The sequence below is a fragment of the Scleropages formosus genome, chromosome 13, assembly GCF_900964775.1.
Source record: "Scleropages formosus chromosome 13, fSclFor1.1, whole genome shotgun sequence".
Lineage (NCBI taxonomy): Eukaryota > Metazoa > Chordata > Actinopteri > Osteoglossiformes > Osteoglossidae > Scleropages > Scleropages formosus.
In genome coordinates this window covers 5,358,401-5,377,807 of record NC_041818.1, presented here as the reverse complement: position 1 = coordinate 5,377,807, position 19,407 = coordinate 5,358,401, and the positions used below count along the sequence as shown (strand labels likewise).

At 43.0% G+C, this 19,407-nt stretch overlaps 2 protein-coding genes across 2 annotated transcripts; both read left to right on the top strand.

Annotated features, from left to right (window-relative positions):
- The first annotated feature begins 2,534 nt into the window (after window positions 1-2,534).
- nup62l (nucleoporin 62 like) lies at window positions 2,535-8,792 on the top strand. The gene is made up of 13 exons (XM_018737168.2): window positions 2,535-2,624; window positions 3,650-3,944; window positions 4,248-4,579; window positions 5,153-5,242; window positions 5,472-5,612; window positions 6,263-6,376; window positions 6,671-6,782; window positions 6,917-7,061; window positions 7,221-7,270; window positions 7,711-7,845; window positions 8,051-8,162; window positions 8,358-8,424; window positions 8,607-8,792. The coding sequence occupies exons 2-13, from the start codon at window positions 3,658-3,660 to the stop codon at window positions 8,696-8,698; spliced, it is 1,677 nt and encodes a 558-aa protein (XP_018592684.2). The 5' UTR covers window positions 2,535-2,624; window positions 3,650-3,657; the 3' UTR covers window positions 8,699-8,792.
- Window positions 8,793-9,176: 384 nt separating this feature from the next.
- Window positions 9,177-19,110, top strand: LOC108925341 (calnexin-like). The gene is made up of 15 exons (XM_018737182.2): window positions 9,177-9,205; window positions 9,480-9,564; window positions 9,669-9,742; window positions 10,621-10,679; window positions 11,437-11,578; window positions 11,700-11,781; window positions 13,615-13,807; window positions 14,837-15,026; window positions 15,200-15,313; window positions 15,610-15,766; window positions 15,911-16,108; window positions 17,469-17,588; window positions 18,111-18,213; window positions 18,342-18,413; window positions 18,607-19,110. Exons 2-14 carry the CDS (start codon window positions 9,499-9,501, stop codon window positions 18,398-18,400), a joined length of 1,557 nt encoding a protein of 518 aa, XP_018592698.2. The 5' UTR covers window positions 9,177-9,205; window positions 9,480-9,498; the 3' UTR covers window positions 18,401-18,413; window positions 18,607-19,110.
- The last annotated feature ends 297 nt before the right edge of the window (window positions 19,111-19,407 follow it).

Genomic DNA, 19,407 nt, shown 5'->3' with positions numbered 1-19,407 from the left:
TCCAACAAATTCTATGTAGTGTTACCATCCTACACACCTTATTCACCATGGTGACTTACACTGCTTGATACGCTACTTGCAATGGGTCACTCATCCGTACATCAATGGAACACACTCTCTCTCTCTGTCACTCACACACTATGGGGGAACCTGAACAGCATGTCTTTGGACTGTGGGAGGAAACCAGAGCACCCAGAGGAAACCCACACAGACTCAGGGAGAACATGCAAACTCCATACATTTTAGCGTAAGTACCTTGCTCATAGGTTTGACTGAATGAGCAGTGATTCAAACCTGGGTCCTTTAATGGCAGTTACCTGTGTTTGGCCACTTGCTCTGGATTTCTCGTCCCTCGGTGCTAAAATAGGAAAAGGAAGTGATAGAACCGCTTTGCCAGGACAGCACATAAATGTGCTCTTTTGCTCATGCTGAGAGGCCACACTTCACACTACATGCCCTGTGTATTCATAACTGACACAGCTGCCCTCTCTCCCTCCTCAAAGAAGAGCGTTTGAATTGCAAATAAGAGACACACTGAGATGACGAGATGAGAATAGACACGACAGATCAAACAAACCTCTGCTCCTCTCTTCTCACATTGTCTATGCTGATGTGCCTGTGTGGGATTTCCGCAAATAGACGTTAATCTGTTAGCTCAAAAATGATCATCCCTGAATTACTCAGATCCAAGTATTTTCAGCTCTTTTTCTTTCAGTACAGAATCTCAACTGTCACATTAATTGACAAAATATGTTTTTTTCCCTTTTTTCCCAATTTTTTGCAAATGCTTGTCCTTTTTAGGGTCATGGTGGTCTCGAGCCTATGCTGGAAATACGGTGCACAAGTCAAGGTACAACCTGGATGGGACACCAGTACCACTACATCAGAGCACACACACATTCGTGCAGTACATGCAGTTTACACTTACATTTACATTTATGCATTGAGCAGATGCTTTTCTCAAAGAGATGTACAACTTAGAGTAAAAACATATGCAACAAAAAAAGAGGTCCTGATATAATTTGTGCTGGCACACATTGCATGGGTAGCTGCATGTAGAATTGATAGGAAATACAGAGGTGAATATGACTGATGGCGTGATGAAAGTTCATGGAGGACATAGGAAGTTCTGTAAGAGATGAGTTTTGAGGCTTTTCTTTTGAAGGAGTTTAAAGGGATTCAGCAGCTCTGAGGGACACAGGAAGCTTCTTCCCCCACTTCGGAGTGAAAACCAAGAAACTGCAATACATTCACGTTTGTTCGTTTACCAGATGCTTTTCTCCAAAGCACCAGAAAATAATTAACAAGCATTTACAGTGGTGTATACACTGGACTCTAAACACACACACACACATCATCTGAAACTGCTGGTCCCATACAGGGTCACAGGGAGGTAGAGCCTAACCCGGCAACACAGGGCAAAGGGCTGGAGGGGGAGGGGACACACCCAGGAAGGGACGCCAGTCCAACGCAAGGCGCTCCAAGCAGGACTCGATCCCCAGACCCCCCAGAGAGCAGGACCCGGTTCAACCCACTGCGCCACCACACCCCGCCCCACTCTAAATGCTGTACAATCATTTATCCAGCTATGCGCCGGATCAATGTAACATACACTTTCACATACAATAGCGTCACCTGGAACATACATCACTGGACTGTGGGAGGAAACCAGAGCTAAGCAATCAGTAAATGGTGCATCACTGCCAACTCCACTCAGCCTGGGCAGGGATCAAACCCAGTCAAATCTATACCTGAACTGCACAGGAGCTGTGAAGCACCAGCTTATTTTTTTTTACATTCATTTCTACTTAGTTACTATACTGTAAAAGAAAAACAAATTTTGATGCTTACACCATTTGAACATGAACATTAGTACCATGGAAATGAGTGGTTGTGATCTAGAGGTGTAAGAAAAAGTGTAATAAATGTGTTCACTGAACCAAATGGCTAGAATGGTTCTGATTAACAGCCTACTGGTTGAAAATATATTTTTAGAATTTTAGGTATAGTGGTCAGAATTACCACTTCAGCCTTAGTGGAATGTCAGAAAAAGAATATCCTATAATGAGCTTGCTTTCTGCTGAGTGTTTCTTTAAATAATTCTAAGGGATATTTTACATTTCTATGGTTAACTTTGAAAGTTCATGTGCGTCTCAAGAAAACACGTGAATCTGGCACACGCACCAATCACACAGTGTGGGCAAAGTACAGTGTGCGGTCAGCGTGAACTGGGTGTCGCTGGACTGTGGGAGGAAACCAGAGCACTCCGAAAAAACCCACATAGACTGAACAGGGCTTAAAATGGAGACTCTAACTTCCCAGGAGCAGTGAGGAGGTAGCGCTAACCGCTGCAACACCTTGTCACCTGTTTAATATACAGTACTGTATCCAGTCAGCATAGACACTCTCCCTGTTACACACACACAGAAATATTCCAGACGTATTAGTGTACAGCTCCCCAGAACACCGTTCTACTCGGGTGGTGTTTTTGAACAGGCGGTGCTCGGACAGCCCTCTTGGGGTCCTTCGGCGGCGCTCGCGCTGTAATGACGCAGATCCTTGCCGCCACTTTTGTAAACGACGGCGTGAGTCGTCTGAGTTTAGTCGAACTATTTCCACAAAAGGTAAAGAATTATTTAATCTGGTAACGCGTGACAGGTGTCTGTGTATGAAAGGATAGGTTTGATTACGTAACCGATGTATTACGGCGCTGCACAGATACGTGTATTTATTTATTCGCAGTTGGTTTAAGACAGGGCAGCTAACGCTAATGCTAGCGGTTTGCGTTTCTGCTGTTTTACTACTATTAGTTGATATTTTTCTATTCTATTCGTATATGATAGAAATTAAATAATATTTGTAGTAGCAAAAGCAGAGGAAGGTCGTATATCCCCCAGAAAAGTGTTACGTAAACTTGATTGAGGCATGATCATGGATGATTGATGATTCGATTGATTGGAGGAAATTAAATTCATTCACAAAATAAATAATTGATGTAAGGAGAGTTAAATTTGTTGAATAGCGACCTTAAGGAATTTGCTCTTTCATATTAGACCTTCATCACTTATATGTTTGTGTTAAATTCAAAATTATGTAAGCACAAGGGGGACTTCGAAAATGAGGTGTTTGGCAAAATAAATTAATACAGGAAGTAGCTCATCATGTATAATAAATCTTACACAGGAAGTTTTGGATAATGTGACATTGTTAAAGGTGGCAGAGTGGTGCAGCAGGTAGGGCCTCACAATGCCTGAGCTACACAGTGGGTCTGTCCTCTATCTATGTGAAGTTTGCATAACCTCCCAGTTTTCCTATTGGCTCCTCCAGGTGCTCTGGTTTCCTCCCACATGCCAGAGACCTGTGTCTCAAGTGTACTGGTGATTTTGAATTTCCCTTAGTGTGCGAGTGTTTGGCTGTATGGTTATCCTGCAATGAACCGGCATCTTGGCCATGATGTTGTGTGCCTCACCCAGCAGCCTTTGCTTTCTTGATAGGCTCTTGATGACCATGACTCTCCAATAGCCTTAGCAGTATCATTAGAGAGAGTCAATGATTTTGTAGGTCTGTTTCTGTGTTAACTTCATAACTTTGAAAATGGAGTACCAGTAAGGATGAGGGTCTGTTAATATATTGCTTATGTTCTCTGCAGGTGTCAAAATGAGCGGGTTCAGTTTTGGGCAGACCACGACGGCATTTTCTTTCAGTACACCTAAGACCACCGCCGGGGCTGCTCCTGCTTCTGGCTTTGGACTAACCAACAGCACACCAGCTCAGCCAGGAGGAGGGGGCTTCTCATTCCAGACCTCGGCTCCGACCCCGGCATCCAGTTCTCAGACCTCCAGTCTTTTCCCTTTGCCTGTCCAGGGAACCCAGAGCACTCAGGGGGGCTTTAGCTTCAGCACCCCGGCGCAAACCAGCACCACGGGCGGAGGCTTCAGCTTTGGGTGAGAGAGGCTCATTAGACTCTCAAATTCTACACTGAGATCAAAAGCTAAAAATATTTAGTTATCATAACTGGATTTAACAGTAGGTAAAATTTGAGGCAACTCTCAAGACAGTGCAGACAAAACATACGTTCACACGTATATATGTGATTATAAGTATGTCATTCCCAGGGCGGCAGTTATGCTGATGAGTGTACTACAAGTATAGCTATGTCTACATACAAGTGAAAATTTGTAATCTTCTCTGCTGATTGCATGTTTGCACTTTCATTTATACAACTTGCTCTCGCTGTCATCTTCCAGCATCTCGACTCCAAAGCCTGCTACAACTGGCCTGACACTTACCTCTATGGCGGCTCCTTCCTCGGGGTCAGGCTTCACATTTGGATCGGGGCCCACCACTCAGACCAGCGTGGCTCAGCCACAAGTTTCAACAGGAGGATTTTCCCTGGGAGGCCTAACTGCCACTCAGCCTTCAGGAGGGTTCAGTTTTGGAGGTGCTAAGGTTCAGGTCACCGCGGCTTCAACAGCTGCGACAGGCGGCGGGTTCACATTTGGGAGCAGCACGTCAGCCGCAACAACTGCTGCAGCAAGTCAGCCTTCAGCCACTTTCACTCTGGGCAGCCAGCCTACAGGTAATTTCTCTCCCATTGTATTGGTGGTGATGTAGCGGACACTTAAAATCATCATTTCACATCTTATTTTTTGATAAACACAGCATTATCCCATCGGTATATTTACATTTTTTCACTTAGCAGACACTTTTCTCCAAAGCGACTTCCAATGAACTCTATGTAGTGTTATCAGCCTAAACACCTTGTTCACCAAGGTGACTTACACTGCTAGATACACTACTTACAATGGGTCACTCATCCATACATCAGTGAAACACACACTCTGTGTCACTCACACACTGTGGGGGGACCTGAACAGCATGTCTTTGGACTTTGGTACCCTTTCTCAATTCTATTTTCTTTTGTCTGTCTGCCTGTCTGTTTAGAATTCTTGTAATATGTTTAATAGATGTTATAATGCATTAGACTGTACGGTAATAAACTCTATATATGTACTGTATTTGTGATGTGTGTATGTGCTCCACAAGTATTGCTGTAATTATTTGGTATAGATTCTGATGTGGAATAAAAATGTAGTCATTTTTTTCTGCTTTTTCTGAGTAATTTTGACGCGCCGCTTTTGTTTTTGAATAGGCCTGACTTTGAGCTCTTGTGTCCCAGCAACAACAGCAGTGACAACCACAACCCAGGGTTCTGGCTTTTCCTTTGGAATAAAACCTTCAGGTACTTTAAAAAAGAGATCCTAAATGACTGTGGAATGTTTGCATCTTTAGCCATATGTGTTACATTTTAATGGGATACTTTGCAGTATTTGTCAGTTTATGTTTGTTTTTTCCACTTCGAAGCTGATTGACATTCTGTTGGATAAACTCAAATGCTTTCTCATCCTTCTGAACTGGGGTAAATATGTCTACTTTACCCTTGACAACTTTTTCCTTTTGGTCTCTCCTAGCTACTCCAACTCCAACTCCAACCCCGACCTCGACCCCAGGCCCGGCCTCCACCACCATCCCTGCCAGCCAAACCACCGCTTCTTCTCTCTTCACTACACCTGCACCTTCTGCAGTATCAACTGTTTCTACGGGGTTCACTTGTATGTGTGTCTTTTTCAGACCTGTAGACATGCATGTGTGCACTGGTAGCAGTGACATGCATCCACATTTAGTCAAATACATTTTTCCTCCGGTAATCGGTACTAATTTCTTCCTGAAATTACTTATGTCGTTGTTTTTCATGGGGAAAACTTCTTCCAGTGCTATCCCAAGTAGTCCCAAAAATCACCCTAAATTATTTTTTAAATATCATGGGGAAGTTGTGAAGCACATTAAAATTTGTTTTTTTACAATTTGTTCCCAGAAAATGTTTTTTTAAATTTTTTTTGAGTGTAAACACTTAAATAACAAAGTACTTTTAATTTTATTTTCTTAATGAGATGTATTACAACTGAATAGAGAGTTGCTGCCTTTAGTCCATTAAATCTGCTTTCCATCATTGAACCTATTAGTCAAAGTATCTGCTAACTGTAAGTTACTGTAATTACTGGGTAATGTATTTCAAGGTGGCTTGCTCTATGGTACATATGGTATTATAGTCAGATAATTAAAATTTTGGCTGCGTTAGTGCATCCAAAACACTTTATGTGTGTAGCTTGTATCGAGTGTTTTCATCATCACAAGTGGAGTTTTCAGTTTAGTCGGTCTACAAATTTATAAGCGGCCATTATTCCTTCTCCTCTGTTGACAGTGGGGGCCACATCCACAGCTGGCAGTGCTGCCACCACCTCAGCTGCCACTGGCACTGTGGGATTGATGCTCAAACCGCTGGGGGCAGCCACCACCACCATCACCACCACAACAGGTACTGACTAAAATTTCCATCTGTCCTGTGAACATGTCTTAGACACCATCAGCATTTCATGTTTTTGTTGTAAGTTCTCTGAGACCCTTGAGTGCAGCAACTTTTGCATTTATCATTCATTTTAAGGCTAGAATAGTGCAGTATTAAGTCTGTCATTGGCTGTTTTTGACCTTCATTCATCTGGGCAACCAGCAAAAGGACTTGTTGGTTCTTTGTGTTGTCTTAGTTATGACTAATGTTATGCTCTGATGGATAGAACTTCTCTCAGTGGGGCCGTGTACATTTCTCTTCCAGCTTCAGCTACTACCACTGCTGCCACAACTTTCTCACTTGGCCTGAAGCCTGTGGGCACCATGGCTCCGATTGCTGGTACTGCCACGTCCACCACTACCGCCACCGCAGCTAGGTGGGGCTTGGCCTAAGACTCGCCATACTAACTAGTGTGGCCATGCGCTTAGAGTGGCCGCATTGTGCCTTCCTCTCGTTGTCCATCTCTAAGCTGTGGAGCAGATGATCACACTCTGCTTTTCTCCTCTCCAGTGCCCCCCCAGTGATGACATATGCTCAGCTAGAGGCCCTCATCAACAAGTGGAGTCTGGAGCTGGAGGACCAGGAGAGGCACTTCCTCCAGCAGGCCACACAGGTCAATGCCTGGGACCGCATGCTTGTGGAGAATGGAGAGAAGGTGAGCTGGTCAACGTTACAATGGGTCTAAGGTTATAGCAGTGAGTTCTAACAATGGGCAGCATGAAGAAAACTGTAAATGTAAATCATAGCTTTCAATTATTCAGTTTGTACTGTCAGTTTTAAGAAATGCTTAAAAAAAATGTCTCTTTGGTTTTAGATTACATCGTTGCATAAAGAGATGGAGAAGGTGAAACTGGATCAGAGAAGGTATTTTTAAAGTGTGCTTCTTGAATATCATGTAGGACATACTTTGTCCTGTAGGAACTGCTGAACATTTTGGGTAAAATGGACTCTAGCAGAAGCACAGTGGCACCTTACACCACCAGGGCTCTGGTCTTGGAGATGTTTGAATTCTACTGTCTGTCTGGAGTTTACATTTTCTCCCTATGTTTGCGTGGGTTTCCGTCAAAGATGGGTCTATCAGGCGGACTGGTAACTGTAAACTGTGTGTGTGTGAGCTGCAATGGGAAGGTATCCTGTCCCTGCTGTATTTAGCATCATACTCTATGCTTCTGGGATAGGCCCTGGACCACTGTGACCCTGCACTGGACAAGCAGTTATTAATAATGAATTATAAACTGATGTATGGAAGTTAAAGCAATGAAGATGGGAGATTCTCAGAATGCTGTGCTATAACTGCTCCACAGGCTGGACCAGGAGCTGGATTTTATTCTGTCACAGCAGAAGGAACTGGAAGACCTGCTGGGTCCTCTGGAGGAGTCGGTGAAGGAGCAGAGCGGCACTATTTACATGCAGAATGCAGATGAGGAGAGGGAGAGGACGTGCGTTGTTTTACTTCTCCACTTATGTGCATGAAGAATTCGTTGGTAGTCATTGACCAGTACCTTGGGTTCTTCTTCTTGGGTGAATGCTCTAGCAGGTTTATGACTAATATGTCTGTAGCTCTTTGCTTGAACTGCGCTGCTGTGTGGATGTATGTGACATGAACTCAGTGCTGCTGCTCCACTGGATCATATCTGTGTTCAGGTACAAGTTGGCTGAGAACGTGGATGCTCAGCTCAAGAGAATGTCCCAGGATCTGAAGGAGATCATTGAGCACCTCAACACATCCAGCGGCCCTGCTGACACCAGCGACCCTGTAAGCAGGGGTAGGGGGTAGATGCTGAAGTTATAAAGGGGAAGGTGTGAAAAAAGGATGATGATTTTGTTGTTAATAGGGAGACATGGAGAAGATAAGGCTTTTGCACCTCAGCATGTACTTCTATTACAGTAAAAAGCAACATAATGCTGAAGAAATTTAAGCAGGTCCGATCTGACTATGTTCTTCTCTCAGCTTCAGCAGATCTGCAAAATTCTGAATGCACACATGGACTCGCTGCAGTGGATAGATCAGAACTCAGGTTGGTTTTCATCTCCATCTGTGTATTGTATTTAAAGGGTTATTTTTCTCTAATTTTACATTAACTCCCAGGAAATACCGGTAAATTATAAATGTTGGTTGTCTTGACAAATCTACAAACCACTTTAAAAAGCATGCATTGCTGGTGTATGACTAGAAGTTTTATGGTTTTTCTCTCAACAGTTCTTCTTCAGAGGCGTGTGGAGGAGGTGTCGAAACTGTGTGAAAGTCGTCGTAAGGAACAGGAGAAGAGCTTTCATATCAACTTTGAGTGATTTTTCCAGATTGTACATAAATATTATTAGTGCACTTGTCAGTGTGGGGAAAAATAACCCTCGGAGAGGTTTGGGGGTGGATGGATTGACTCTTGCCACAATAAAGAATTTTACTTTTCACTTGGTGGTAGTTGTCATTGTGATTAATTCCACAGTGTACTGTTCGCATTTACTATACTGGTATGTACTGAGTTGGAGAATCACATTAAAAGCACATTATCTAAAGTGCTTTTTAATTTCATTTAAATGAATGACAATAGCAAGTATTATCAAGTGTATGAATGACCAGTCAGAATTAAATGTAACTTTTAAATGTTTAAAAATATTTAAGCCATAAACATGTCCTTATTTGCATACAAAATCTGGCAGTACAGTAATCATTCATCCAAAGAAGAGGAATTCGTGAGACAGCATTTTTCACTTGAACACCCGCCCAAATATCAAAGTCCAGTAGTAATGTGCCAAGGCTTTCGGGAGGTATTCCCCTTGCGAAACAGCACGGTCCAGGTATGGTGCGTGTGTTTGTTCAGCTCTTCTGTTTCTGAAAGGCTGCAAAGAGTTGGTTACTTCTGGTTTTCAACATGAAGCCTGTCGTATCGTTTACTTTTTGATCCAACGGTTGAGAGTATTTTTCTTAGTGCTAAATTAATAATGCTGGAGTAATGTGTGCATTTTAAACTTGTTTTAGGATATTTTGTGAAAAGGCAGAAAAATTAGTATATTCATTACTCTGTGTGTGTGTGTGTGTGTGTGTGTGTGTGTGTGTGTATGTGACTGTCAGCTTTCGCTTTTGGACTATCATGCGGGCGCAGTCATGTCCTTTGTGCGCATATATCTACTTAATCATGGCAGCACATGGTGTGCAGGTCAGTTGTACTTTAACACAACAATCTTATCATTCATTACATTTACAACATGACTTTAATGCAGTTTCCTTCTCATCAGCGCTCTTCACCTCTTTCTGTGCCAGGGTGTCTACAAACCTCCTCCAGTGCCAGAAGAAGCTTATTTTGCAGAGTCTTTTGATTCAGGCCCGCTAGAGAAGTATTATAATATTGCATAAATATCATTACCTGTAATGTAAATACAGGCAACCCCCGGATTACGAACGAGTTCCGCTCTTAAGTCTGTCTTTAAGTCGAATTTGTACGTAAGTTGAATAATTGTAGATTTCATCGGGACGGAGCCTCTTGCGTGCTCAATGATTTTTGCTTTGTCCTTTAAAATTGTCCCGATCTTTGACCGACTGTAGCCTAACGCTTTTCCAATGTTCGTTGGCGTTTCACCTTTTTCCGATCGCTTTGTTATTTCCACTTTAGTTTCAGTGGTGATCGTTTTCCTTTTCTTTGATGCATCACCATCACTTGCATCGCATTTACGCTTTGGTGCCGTGGTTACAAGGGTAAAAACAAAAAAATTAAAGGCAAATACAGTAACACACAAGACACTGTTAACAGCAACGTGGTCCGATTGAGAAGAACAAATTCTTTGTCCTATCTCGGGCTCACGCGCCCAGGACACGCACGTTCATCAAGGTACACGCAATGTTTTGATGCACGTCACAAAGTAGTGCCCGTTCGTTATTATGAACCATTGTATGTAACTCAAATTTTTAATATAATAGGCTTTACGGGGAGTGGTTCGTAACTACGGGTTGTACATAAGTCAGATGTTCGTAACTCGGGGACTGCCTGTATGCAGCACGGATCATAAGATGAAATTTAAAAAAGAAATGACCTTTTGACAGCAGAAGCAAAACCTTTGCTTTCTTATCATAAAACAAAGTAAACACTGATAAAATTAAATCTCAGAATATGTGGAAACAGTCATTGAAACTATTAAATGTTTATGGTTCTTTATAAAGCATTCAGACAGGTTACAGTAAGTTACATCCTCTCTTCTCATTACTGCCCTGGTCGTAGGAAATGGGTCGTTTCGAAGGCACTGAAAGAAGAAGACGGGAAGACCCTTAAATATGACGGTGAGGGGTTCTTTCCATCAAGCAAGACTCCCAGTCGCCATTTGCTCTCTGTTTGTCCATTGTTACTGTAATTCTCAACAAAATTAATATTGGTTTCGCATTCGGGCAACATTCTCTCATTACTGCAGCGTTACATTTACATGTATTCGTTCAGCAGATGCGCTTCTCCAAAGCGACGTGCAGTTCAAGTGTATTTCACCAACAGATGGAAAGATACCTACAGACATGTGGTTGCGGAAGTACACTCATTTGGTCCTATACCACTGTTTTTGCCTGCGCACATTACACAAATAGCTGCATATGGAGTTGATAATGGGAAAGTTTATAGAGCAGATAGGAGATCATTAGAGAAGAGATGTGTTTTGAGACCCTTCTTGAATGTTGAAAGGGATTCAGCAGTTCTGAGGGACAGAGGGAGATGACTCCACCACACTGGAGCCAGAATTGAAAACCTTCAGGCTTTTGATTCTAGACTTCTTGTGTGTGAGACCACCATGCAGGCAAAGGCGGAGGAGCACTGTGCTCTTGCTGGTGTGTAATGAGTGATCAGATCCCTTGACGGTCTTGTAGACCGTAACCAGAGTGTTGAACGTGCTATGAGGAGGCAATGGAGGGAGACAAGGAGGGGGTATACATGGAAACATTCTGGCAAGTCAAACACAACTCGTGCCACGGCATTCTCTGCAGCATCCTGTTAGAAGAGATGAAACGTTCTATATGCGATGAGCGCTTTGTGTTTGACCGTGTGCTCGAACAGGGCAGTGGGTTCTGGAAGAGCCCAGCAACCAGGCTTCATCTGGAAACAAGGGGCTGGTCATGAAGTCCCCGGGTCGACACCATGCCATCGCAGCCCCGCTGGGCACCATCTTCCACTTCAGAGACAAACCGCTGATCCTGCAGTGAGTACGCCCCCCCGCTGTAAGGAAAGGTAGCAGGCATGGGGCTCCCTGCTGTTGGCACTTGCTATTATGGTCAGAGGGTGGTTTGAACACTCACTGACTGCACTGTGCTGCTGCACAGGTATGAAGTGTTCTTTCAGAGCGGGACTGACTGCGAGGGGGCCTACATCAAACTCCTCTCCCACACTCCCCAGCTTCGCCTGGTAAGTCCTTCGCCATCCGTTGGCTCTGCAGGTAAACATGAGTTGCGTTCACCACGCTAGAAAAAAACACTGCAGAAAATAGTCAAGAAAAGCCAATGAACAGTAAAGAAACTGAAAAATACCGTATTTTTGAAGTTTTCACAAGACCATTCGTAACATGGAAAGTGAGTGTACGGTCAGCAGGACTACGGTACGAGGATGTGTTAGAGAACGCACCGGCAGGTCGTTTCAGTCTCCCACGTGTTGGACGTCGTGCATTTAAATGGCCTCCAGAAAACATCACCTAAATGCTGAGGATCAATGGATTCTTCTCTCATCTCTGATCAATTACTGTGTACATGGTTAAAATTCACAGTGATTTGAACCCGGTCCCAGTTTTCCTCTGATGCATTACTCTTTTATAAAAATTTCATATCCTGATACTAGTCTTCTCCGTGACTGCGTTTAAATAATAATAATGATAACATATTTCTAAAGAGATAGGATAAAATACTGTATAGGCACTATAATATAATACATACAAGAAACCCCAAGCGGGACTCGAACCCCAGACCCACAGGAGAGCGGGACCCGGTCCAACCCACTATAATATAATATAATATAATATAATATAATGGAAACGTGGTGCCGTAGCGGGTTTGGCCGGGTCCTGCTCTCCGGTGGGTCTGGGGTTTGAGTCCCGCGTGAGGTGCTCTGTGACGGACTGGCATCCCATCCTGGGTGTGTCCCCTCCCCCTCCAACCTTATGCCCTGTGTTGCCGGGTTAGGTTCCAGCTTGCCGCAACCCCGCTTGGGACAGGCAGCTTCAGCAAGTGTGTGTGTGTATGTGTTATACAGTAAAATATATTATATGATCTACAGTATGGCTGAAACAAGTACCAACCGGTACAATTTTAGTGCATTAAATCTGCTCCAATTTCTAATATGCTGGAGAGAAAAAAGAACTCTAGGTGAACAGTTCCTATCTTTCACTCATCTTGTAAGAACACATGGAATAGACAGTATTTTACTGAAAAGGTAAAGCAAACAGAGACACTTTGATTTATTAAGTTTTATCAAATTTTCTGTAAAAATAAATAAAATGATAATTACATGCAGCTCGCCTTGCTTTGCAAGCTAACCTTTCATACCACTCATTTAGGCCCAATTTTTTTTCTTAATGCCCACATGGTTCATTTGGCTAGATATGTTGTAGAAGAAAGAAAGTGTTACGACTGGAAAAGAAAAGGAGGCCAGGACACCAATTCGTTCAGATGTTTCCACAGAACCACTCCAGGTTGAAAGCTCTGAGCTGATTTTTTTTTTCCTCGGATCCTCTTTACTTACTCCTTCTAGCTTTCTGAGGTTATATCAATACGCTGAGTTCTTGTGCTGCGAACAGTCTTGTTACAGTTTCTTAAATAGGAGCATTTTTGAGGGTTCTTCATTTTTAATGGCATTTTCTTCTCTTACCTGTTTTGTAAAACTTCTCCTCAAAGTGTGGTGAGCGCGACAGAGGCAATAGATGAAAGTAAAGCACATCCAAAGAGAACATGAGTGTTCGGCCGCCTTAGTTCAACTCTCTTCCACGGTGTTTACAGATCATGTCTGGTGTTTGTGAGCGTAGGTGGTCAATAGCAAGATGAGTTGTACCACACATGTCTTCATCAGCTGCAACTGCATAGGGGTTTGTGGAAACAAATGTTTTAATTTATAGTCGTTTTTAATTCTATCCCGTGAGATATGGAAATACGATGACCTCGAGTTCACCTGGTCATTGCAATGCACAGCGTGTAAAAGTGGATCCATCCTTGACACATCCTTGATCACGATTCCTGTCTTGTCCTACCTTAGAGTCAGTTCAACAGCTCCACCCCGTACGCCATCATGTTTGGTCCGGACAAGTGCGGCAGCAGCATGAAGGTGCACTTCATCTTTCGGCGCAGGAACCCACTAAGCGGACAGTACCAGGAGAAACATGCCAGACAGTCAGATCAGGACCTCAGCAAATACTTCAGTGACCGCCAGGCTCATCTGTACACGCTCAGTGAGTCCACAAAGAAACGTACATCTCGAGAGAGGACAGCATGAGAACAGGAAGTGTGCGTGATTCCGAGAAGTGCCAACGCTTCATGGGGTCAGTCTCATGGGCCAGTCATAACTGATGTCTACGGTAAATTTAATGACTTAGTCTTAAACTGTAAGCTACCCGTCTTTGACAATATTTAGAACAAAGTATTTATATTATGAGCCTTCATATTTTAGAAACTTTTAAAATACATAAATTTAAAAATATTTAAATATAAAATAATATTTAAATTTAAAACATATAATCACATTTTTCACTAAAAATACTATTATTGTAATGCATCCCTTTTTCAATGATGTATAATCAAATGCATATAATTTTTGAGAATTTTGGGTTGCTGCAAAAAAGTTAAAATATAAGAATGTGAAAAAAAAAGCACAAATACTGTTAAAAATCTGTCGACTATTATAAAAACTATTTTAAGTGAAACTTTGGTATTTGGGCACGTTTCTTAGTCGTTACATTTGTGAATGTCCTCTCATAGTTACAGATGAGATTTAAAAAGAGTTTCATTCTTCCACGATGCCTCAGCAAGAAGTGAAGAGTAAAGATGAAGACAAGATGAGCTGATGTTTTGCCTTTCAAACCTTAAAAATATTTTCTCTGTAATCCCTGCAAAATCATGGGTTCTCATTGTTGTAACAGGACCTTGTTGGAAATTTTAAGGAAGTAAAAACGATTAACAATTTAGAAAGACGTTAAAGGGTCTAAGATGGTCTAAGAAGGGTCTAAATGTAAGATGATGCTAGTAAAACTTTTCCATCATGGTCATCATGGTTCATACTATTGTGTACAAAAATGCAAAGGATTGTCATTACCATAACAGATATTTTTCTCATCTGGTTTGGTTTAAAGTCCATGAGATGGACTCAATGGAAGATTGAACCAAGGGTTGGAGCTCATGTCTCTAGAGGATTCAATAGGTTCACCCTCATTGCTCTTCAGCCTATCCCATGAAGCTCTGACATGCTCGATGCCTGCTTGTAGGACTCTACCCTGACAACATCTATGAGATCCTCATTGACCAGTCTCTGATAAGTAAGGGAAGCCTTCTGGAGGATGTAGACCCTCCTGTGAATCCACCTCGAGAGATCCCTGACCCTGATGACACAAAGCCTACAGACTGGGATGACAGACGCCGTATCCCTGACCCCACAGCTGCTAAACCCTCAGATTGGTACGGTCAACATACACATCACACATTGCACCAGAGCTGTTCTGATGAAGCCTACAAAGCCAGTAGAGATGTTCTCTAGCACTCATTCTGTGCGTCATACTGTAGAGGCTCATGGTGTGACAGGATCATTGCCTTCTTGTCTTTCTGTTCAGACATGTGTGCTGTTTTCCCAGGGATGAGAAAGCTCCTGAGCGCATCCCTGACCACACCGCCCAGAAGCCACCAGGCTGGCTGGAAGATGCTGAGCCTTTCATCTTGGACCCAGAAGCAGAGCGGCCAGACGACTGGTGTGCCAGGCTGCTGTCACTAGTCACCATATTACATTTACTTTCTTTCCCTTACATGTTACAGCTTCACCTGTTTTGATAGCTGATTATTTACAGACAAAATTTATTCCAAGTCCTGATGTTTTTCAAAGGTAGACAGTTTTTTTTAAGAACAGAACCTTTTGTTTACAGGTCTAGTTCCTTAATCGCTCTGGTGAAAAAAGGGTGCTGGTTATGGGAACTGGCCTGAGTTTGCTTATTTATTTGAGTGAGCAGTCAATATGAGTAGACCAGAGGCCTTTTGGTCTTTTCTCCAGGAATGAGGAGATGGATGGCGAGTGGGAGCCCCCCAGGGTTCCCAATCCAGCTTGCTCTCAAGCGATCGGATGCGGCCCTTGGCTGCCACCCATGATCCATAACCCAGCCTATAAGGGGAAGTGGAGGCCCCCAATGATTGACAACCCCCGTTACCAGGTAACCATTCAGATGGATGGTGCTCGGTCAGTGTTAAAGCATCACGGGATAAGAAGGGGTGTCTCTGGAGGGACTGTATGCTCTTCCTGTTCTTTTCTCTGCCATTTATTATTTTGCCTTGTGTTCTGTTGAATCCCCATCGAGGGAGAGTGGCAGCCCCGAATGATCCCCAACCCAGAGTACTTTGAGGACCTCGAGCCCTTCCAGATGAGCACGGTGGGGGCTGTGGGGTTCGAGCTGTGGTCCTTGACAGGGGGTGTGCTCTTTGACAACATCCTGCTGTGTTCTGACCCCACAGTGGCCCAGCGCTGGACTGACCACAGCTGGGGGCAGAGACAGACTGTAAGGGCCACTCGGCACACGCTACAACTCCTTTTAACCACAGCTGTACCTCCTTTAGGCAGCAGGGCTACAGCTCTTTCCTCTGTCCCCCCATGTAGGATCATTTTGGCTATTGTTTGCTTTTCTTCACTGAAGATTAACGTTTATATTTAGAGTTATTTATACAGCTGTCACTTTTCTTCAAAGGGAAAATGCTGAACTCTTCAGTTCACTTGTATACACATAATGAAATTCTATTTCTTCAACTCCCAGAATACAATGCAACATACAAATGCAGTGTACATAGTACAGCATTCCAAAAAACGGGAAAAATAAAATTGCACTCACAAACAGGAGCAAAGATAAGTGGAGGTGGACATCATGGCCTGTACAGTGCAATTCCAGAGTAGTGTAAGTCTGCAAAGGGTTCAGAATTAAATGAAAGACAACGTAAATAAAAAGAGCAATAAAATAAAAAGAGTAGAGCAATTAGTGAAAAGAAGTTAAAAAATAAAAGGAGAGAATAAAAATAAAACAATAAAAACCTTAATCTACTTACAATGTTTTTACCCATTTGTATAGCTGGCTAATATTTACTGTGTCAATTCAGGGTTGACTGAGGGTATTAGCAGGAGGTGCGATTCAAACGTGGATCCTTTAGATAAAAAAATGATATATGTAAAAATTATTTGTCCAGGTAGGAATGCAGGTGGTCCTCCACTTAAGGCGGTTCTGTTCCGAAGACTGTGCCATAAGGCCACTTTGTCCTTCGGTTTGCAAATCCCCCTCTACTGTATTATAGGAACCATATGGATATATACAGTTAAAATGCATGATTGCTGATTGTATGAGAACTTTTTTTCACCAATTTCACATTAGCCGTGTAATATAAATGTACAGTATTAAAATGATATATTTTTATGCTGCACGATTACTTTCACTTTCATTTTTAAATCCGTTTTCTTTCACTTTTCTGCACCACCAGAACACTCAAGGTTTTGCTTGCTAGCGATTGTTCTGGGATCGGACAAGGAAATGTTTTCTAAATAAAACCGTGTTTCTGTAAGTAAAACAGTCGCTGAGAGATACAGTGAGTCAATAAGAAATGTGGTGCCTTGCAGTAGAGTGACCTGCTGGTGCTGCTGTGCAGGGACTCAAAAATAATAAAATATGGTTGAGGGGATGGAGATGGTCGTCCTAAGTGGGGGTTGTAACGAGTCGAGGAAGTACACCACACGTAGATACCATGTACTATTTAAAATAACTGCTACCAAAGTACGTACCTGTTCCTCCTGAAGTGACGTGTCGCGTCACAGAGTTCTTGAGTTTGGTCTCGGACAAGAAAAAACCACTACGTGTGACCGTTGACTTGTACCCACAGCCAGGGCTGTTCATGCAGCTCCTCTTGGCCACAGAGCGGCGTCCCTGGCTCTGGGGCGTGTATGTCTTCACCATCGGCCTCCCTGCCATCCTCTTCATCAGCTTCATGTGGCCTGAGAAGGTGAGACTCCGTGCCCAGCAACCCACAACCCACCTGTCGCCTAGCACTTCTCACTATGGCACGCACCTCAGACCAAAGCCATAGAGCCACAGACCGGCTTCCATCTTCGATGGGGGCATCACCAGAAGTTCACCAACCTGCTGAGCTCACACCCCCTTGAAGATGGAAGAACGGAGATGATGGATGTAAGAATACCTTAGATATGGTGTTGGACCTGCTCTGTCAAAGATGTCCGGAATTCGTCGAGTTTACGAATGCTTAGAGGTTTTCAGCAGCTCATTTGAATAACCACATAAGAGCAGATGCCAATTGAAACTGAATCTGAGTTGAAGAGGCGAACCCCACATGGGAACTGCTAACATCCAGTCAATTTGAAATGCAAGATGATGAATAGCTTTTCTCCACTTCACACCACAGAGTCAAAAAATATGCACGCATGAGCATCACAGTTGATGAATCCTTGAAATAAAACCACGGTAAAACTGGAAAGTGCTCAAGGTCTAAAATAAATACCTTCTTCAGAGGTTTGGGCCCTCAGACCAGGATTACTACTACAAGAAGTCTGACGCACCACAGCCTGACACCCCCCATGACCCAGAGGGCACGCCCACCCTAGAGGCTTACGGTAATATCCCAACACCTTTCAGATCTTGGCAAACCGCGTTTAAAACGTACACGTTTGCAGAGAATGGATTACCATGTCCCTCGCATCTGCGTGATCTCCACTACGCTGTTTTTTTCTTCGTCTTCAAGGGGCTGTGAAGAATAGCGGGCCAAGGAAACGAGAGGCCAGGGAATTGCAGAAAAACTGACCCAGAATTCAAGGTAGGACATTTGTTTTCTTATCAGCGTGTCGTGAATGTTAAAAATATTTAATACAACAGTTTAATACAACATCCTTAAGAACTTAATGCACCACACTTTTGCAACTTAATTCAAAAAACTTGATGCCATTAACTTGTCATCCATTGACTCCTATGAAAACACACACACACACACGTAATGTTTCCCCCCCCAGACTGAAAGAAAACAACCCAGTGTTGAACAGCGGTCTCGTACCGACGACAACGCTTGGCTCAGACTGACCTTCGCTGGGTTGAACAAGAACACAGTGCATGCTGTTCTGTGACAATCATGTGGTTTAGAGTCCCATTTGAGTTACCTCACTCACTAAGATCAGTCTTGGAAACAACGCAGCATTAGTAAGACCTTAAGTGGCACTAGTGATACTAAAATATGCTCTGCTTTGAACAGACAGTAAAGTCTACACAGGGGTAAAAGAGAGTAGGAAGCAGAAGAAAAAGCAGAAGAAACAGACCCACATTCGGCTGTTGATGTCTACACCAGCTGTGGTCTTGGTTGGTCCAAGCTTTAGTCATTAGTGACTTTTTTCCACCAGGGTACTGTCAGCTTTACTTCCCTGTTGTGTCTTGACTGTCTCAAGACAGTTTATTTGTTTCCTTCTGTCTGCAGAGAGTGTCATGTTCTGAACTTCTGCTCATCTGCGCTGTACTGCTCTTTCCTTCCAACTGAAATAAATTCTTGATTTTTCGTAAGTTCTCTTTATTGTGCAAAATTAACCACGTGTAATAATATTTTTAGAACACCTTTAGAACATTTTTAGAATTAAGCAAAACACAAAAAGCAGAAGTAGATCAAATTCTAAAAATACATGAACCGAAATCCACTCAAACATATAACCATGTTTGCTACCTTCTCCTACGACCACCACTGAACCAGTCTTGAAGTTCTGCTCCTCACACAGGTAAAAACAAAACAGCAACAATACAATGCAAGAGAAGTGTACAGTATCTTATTT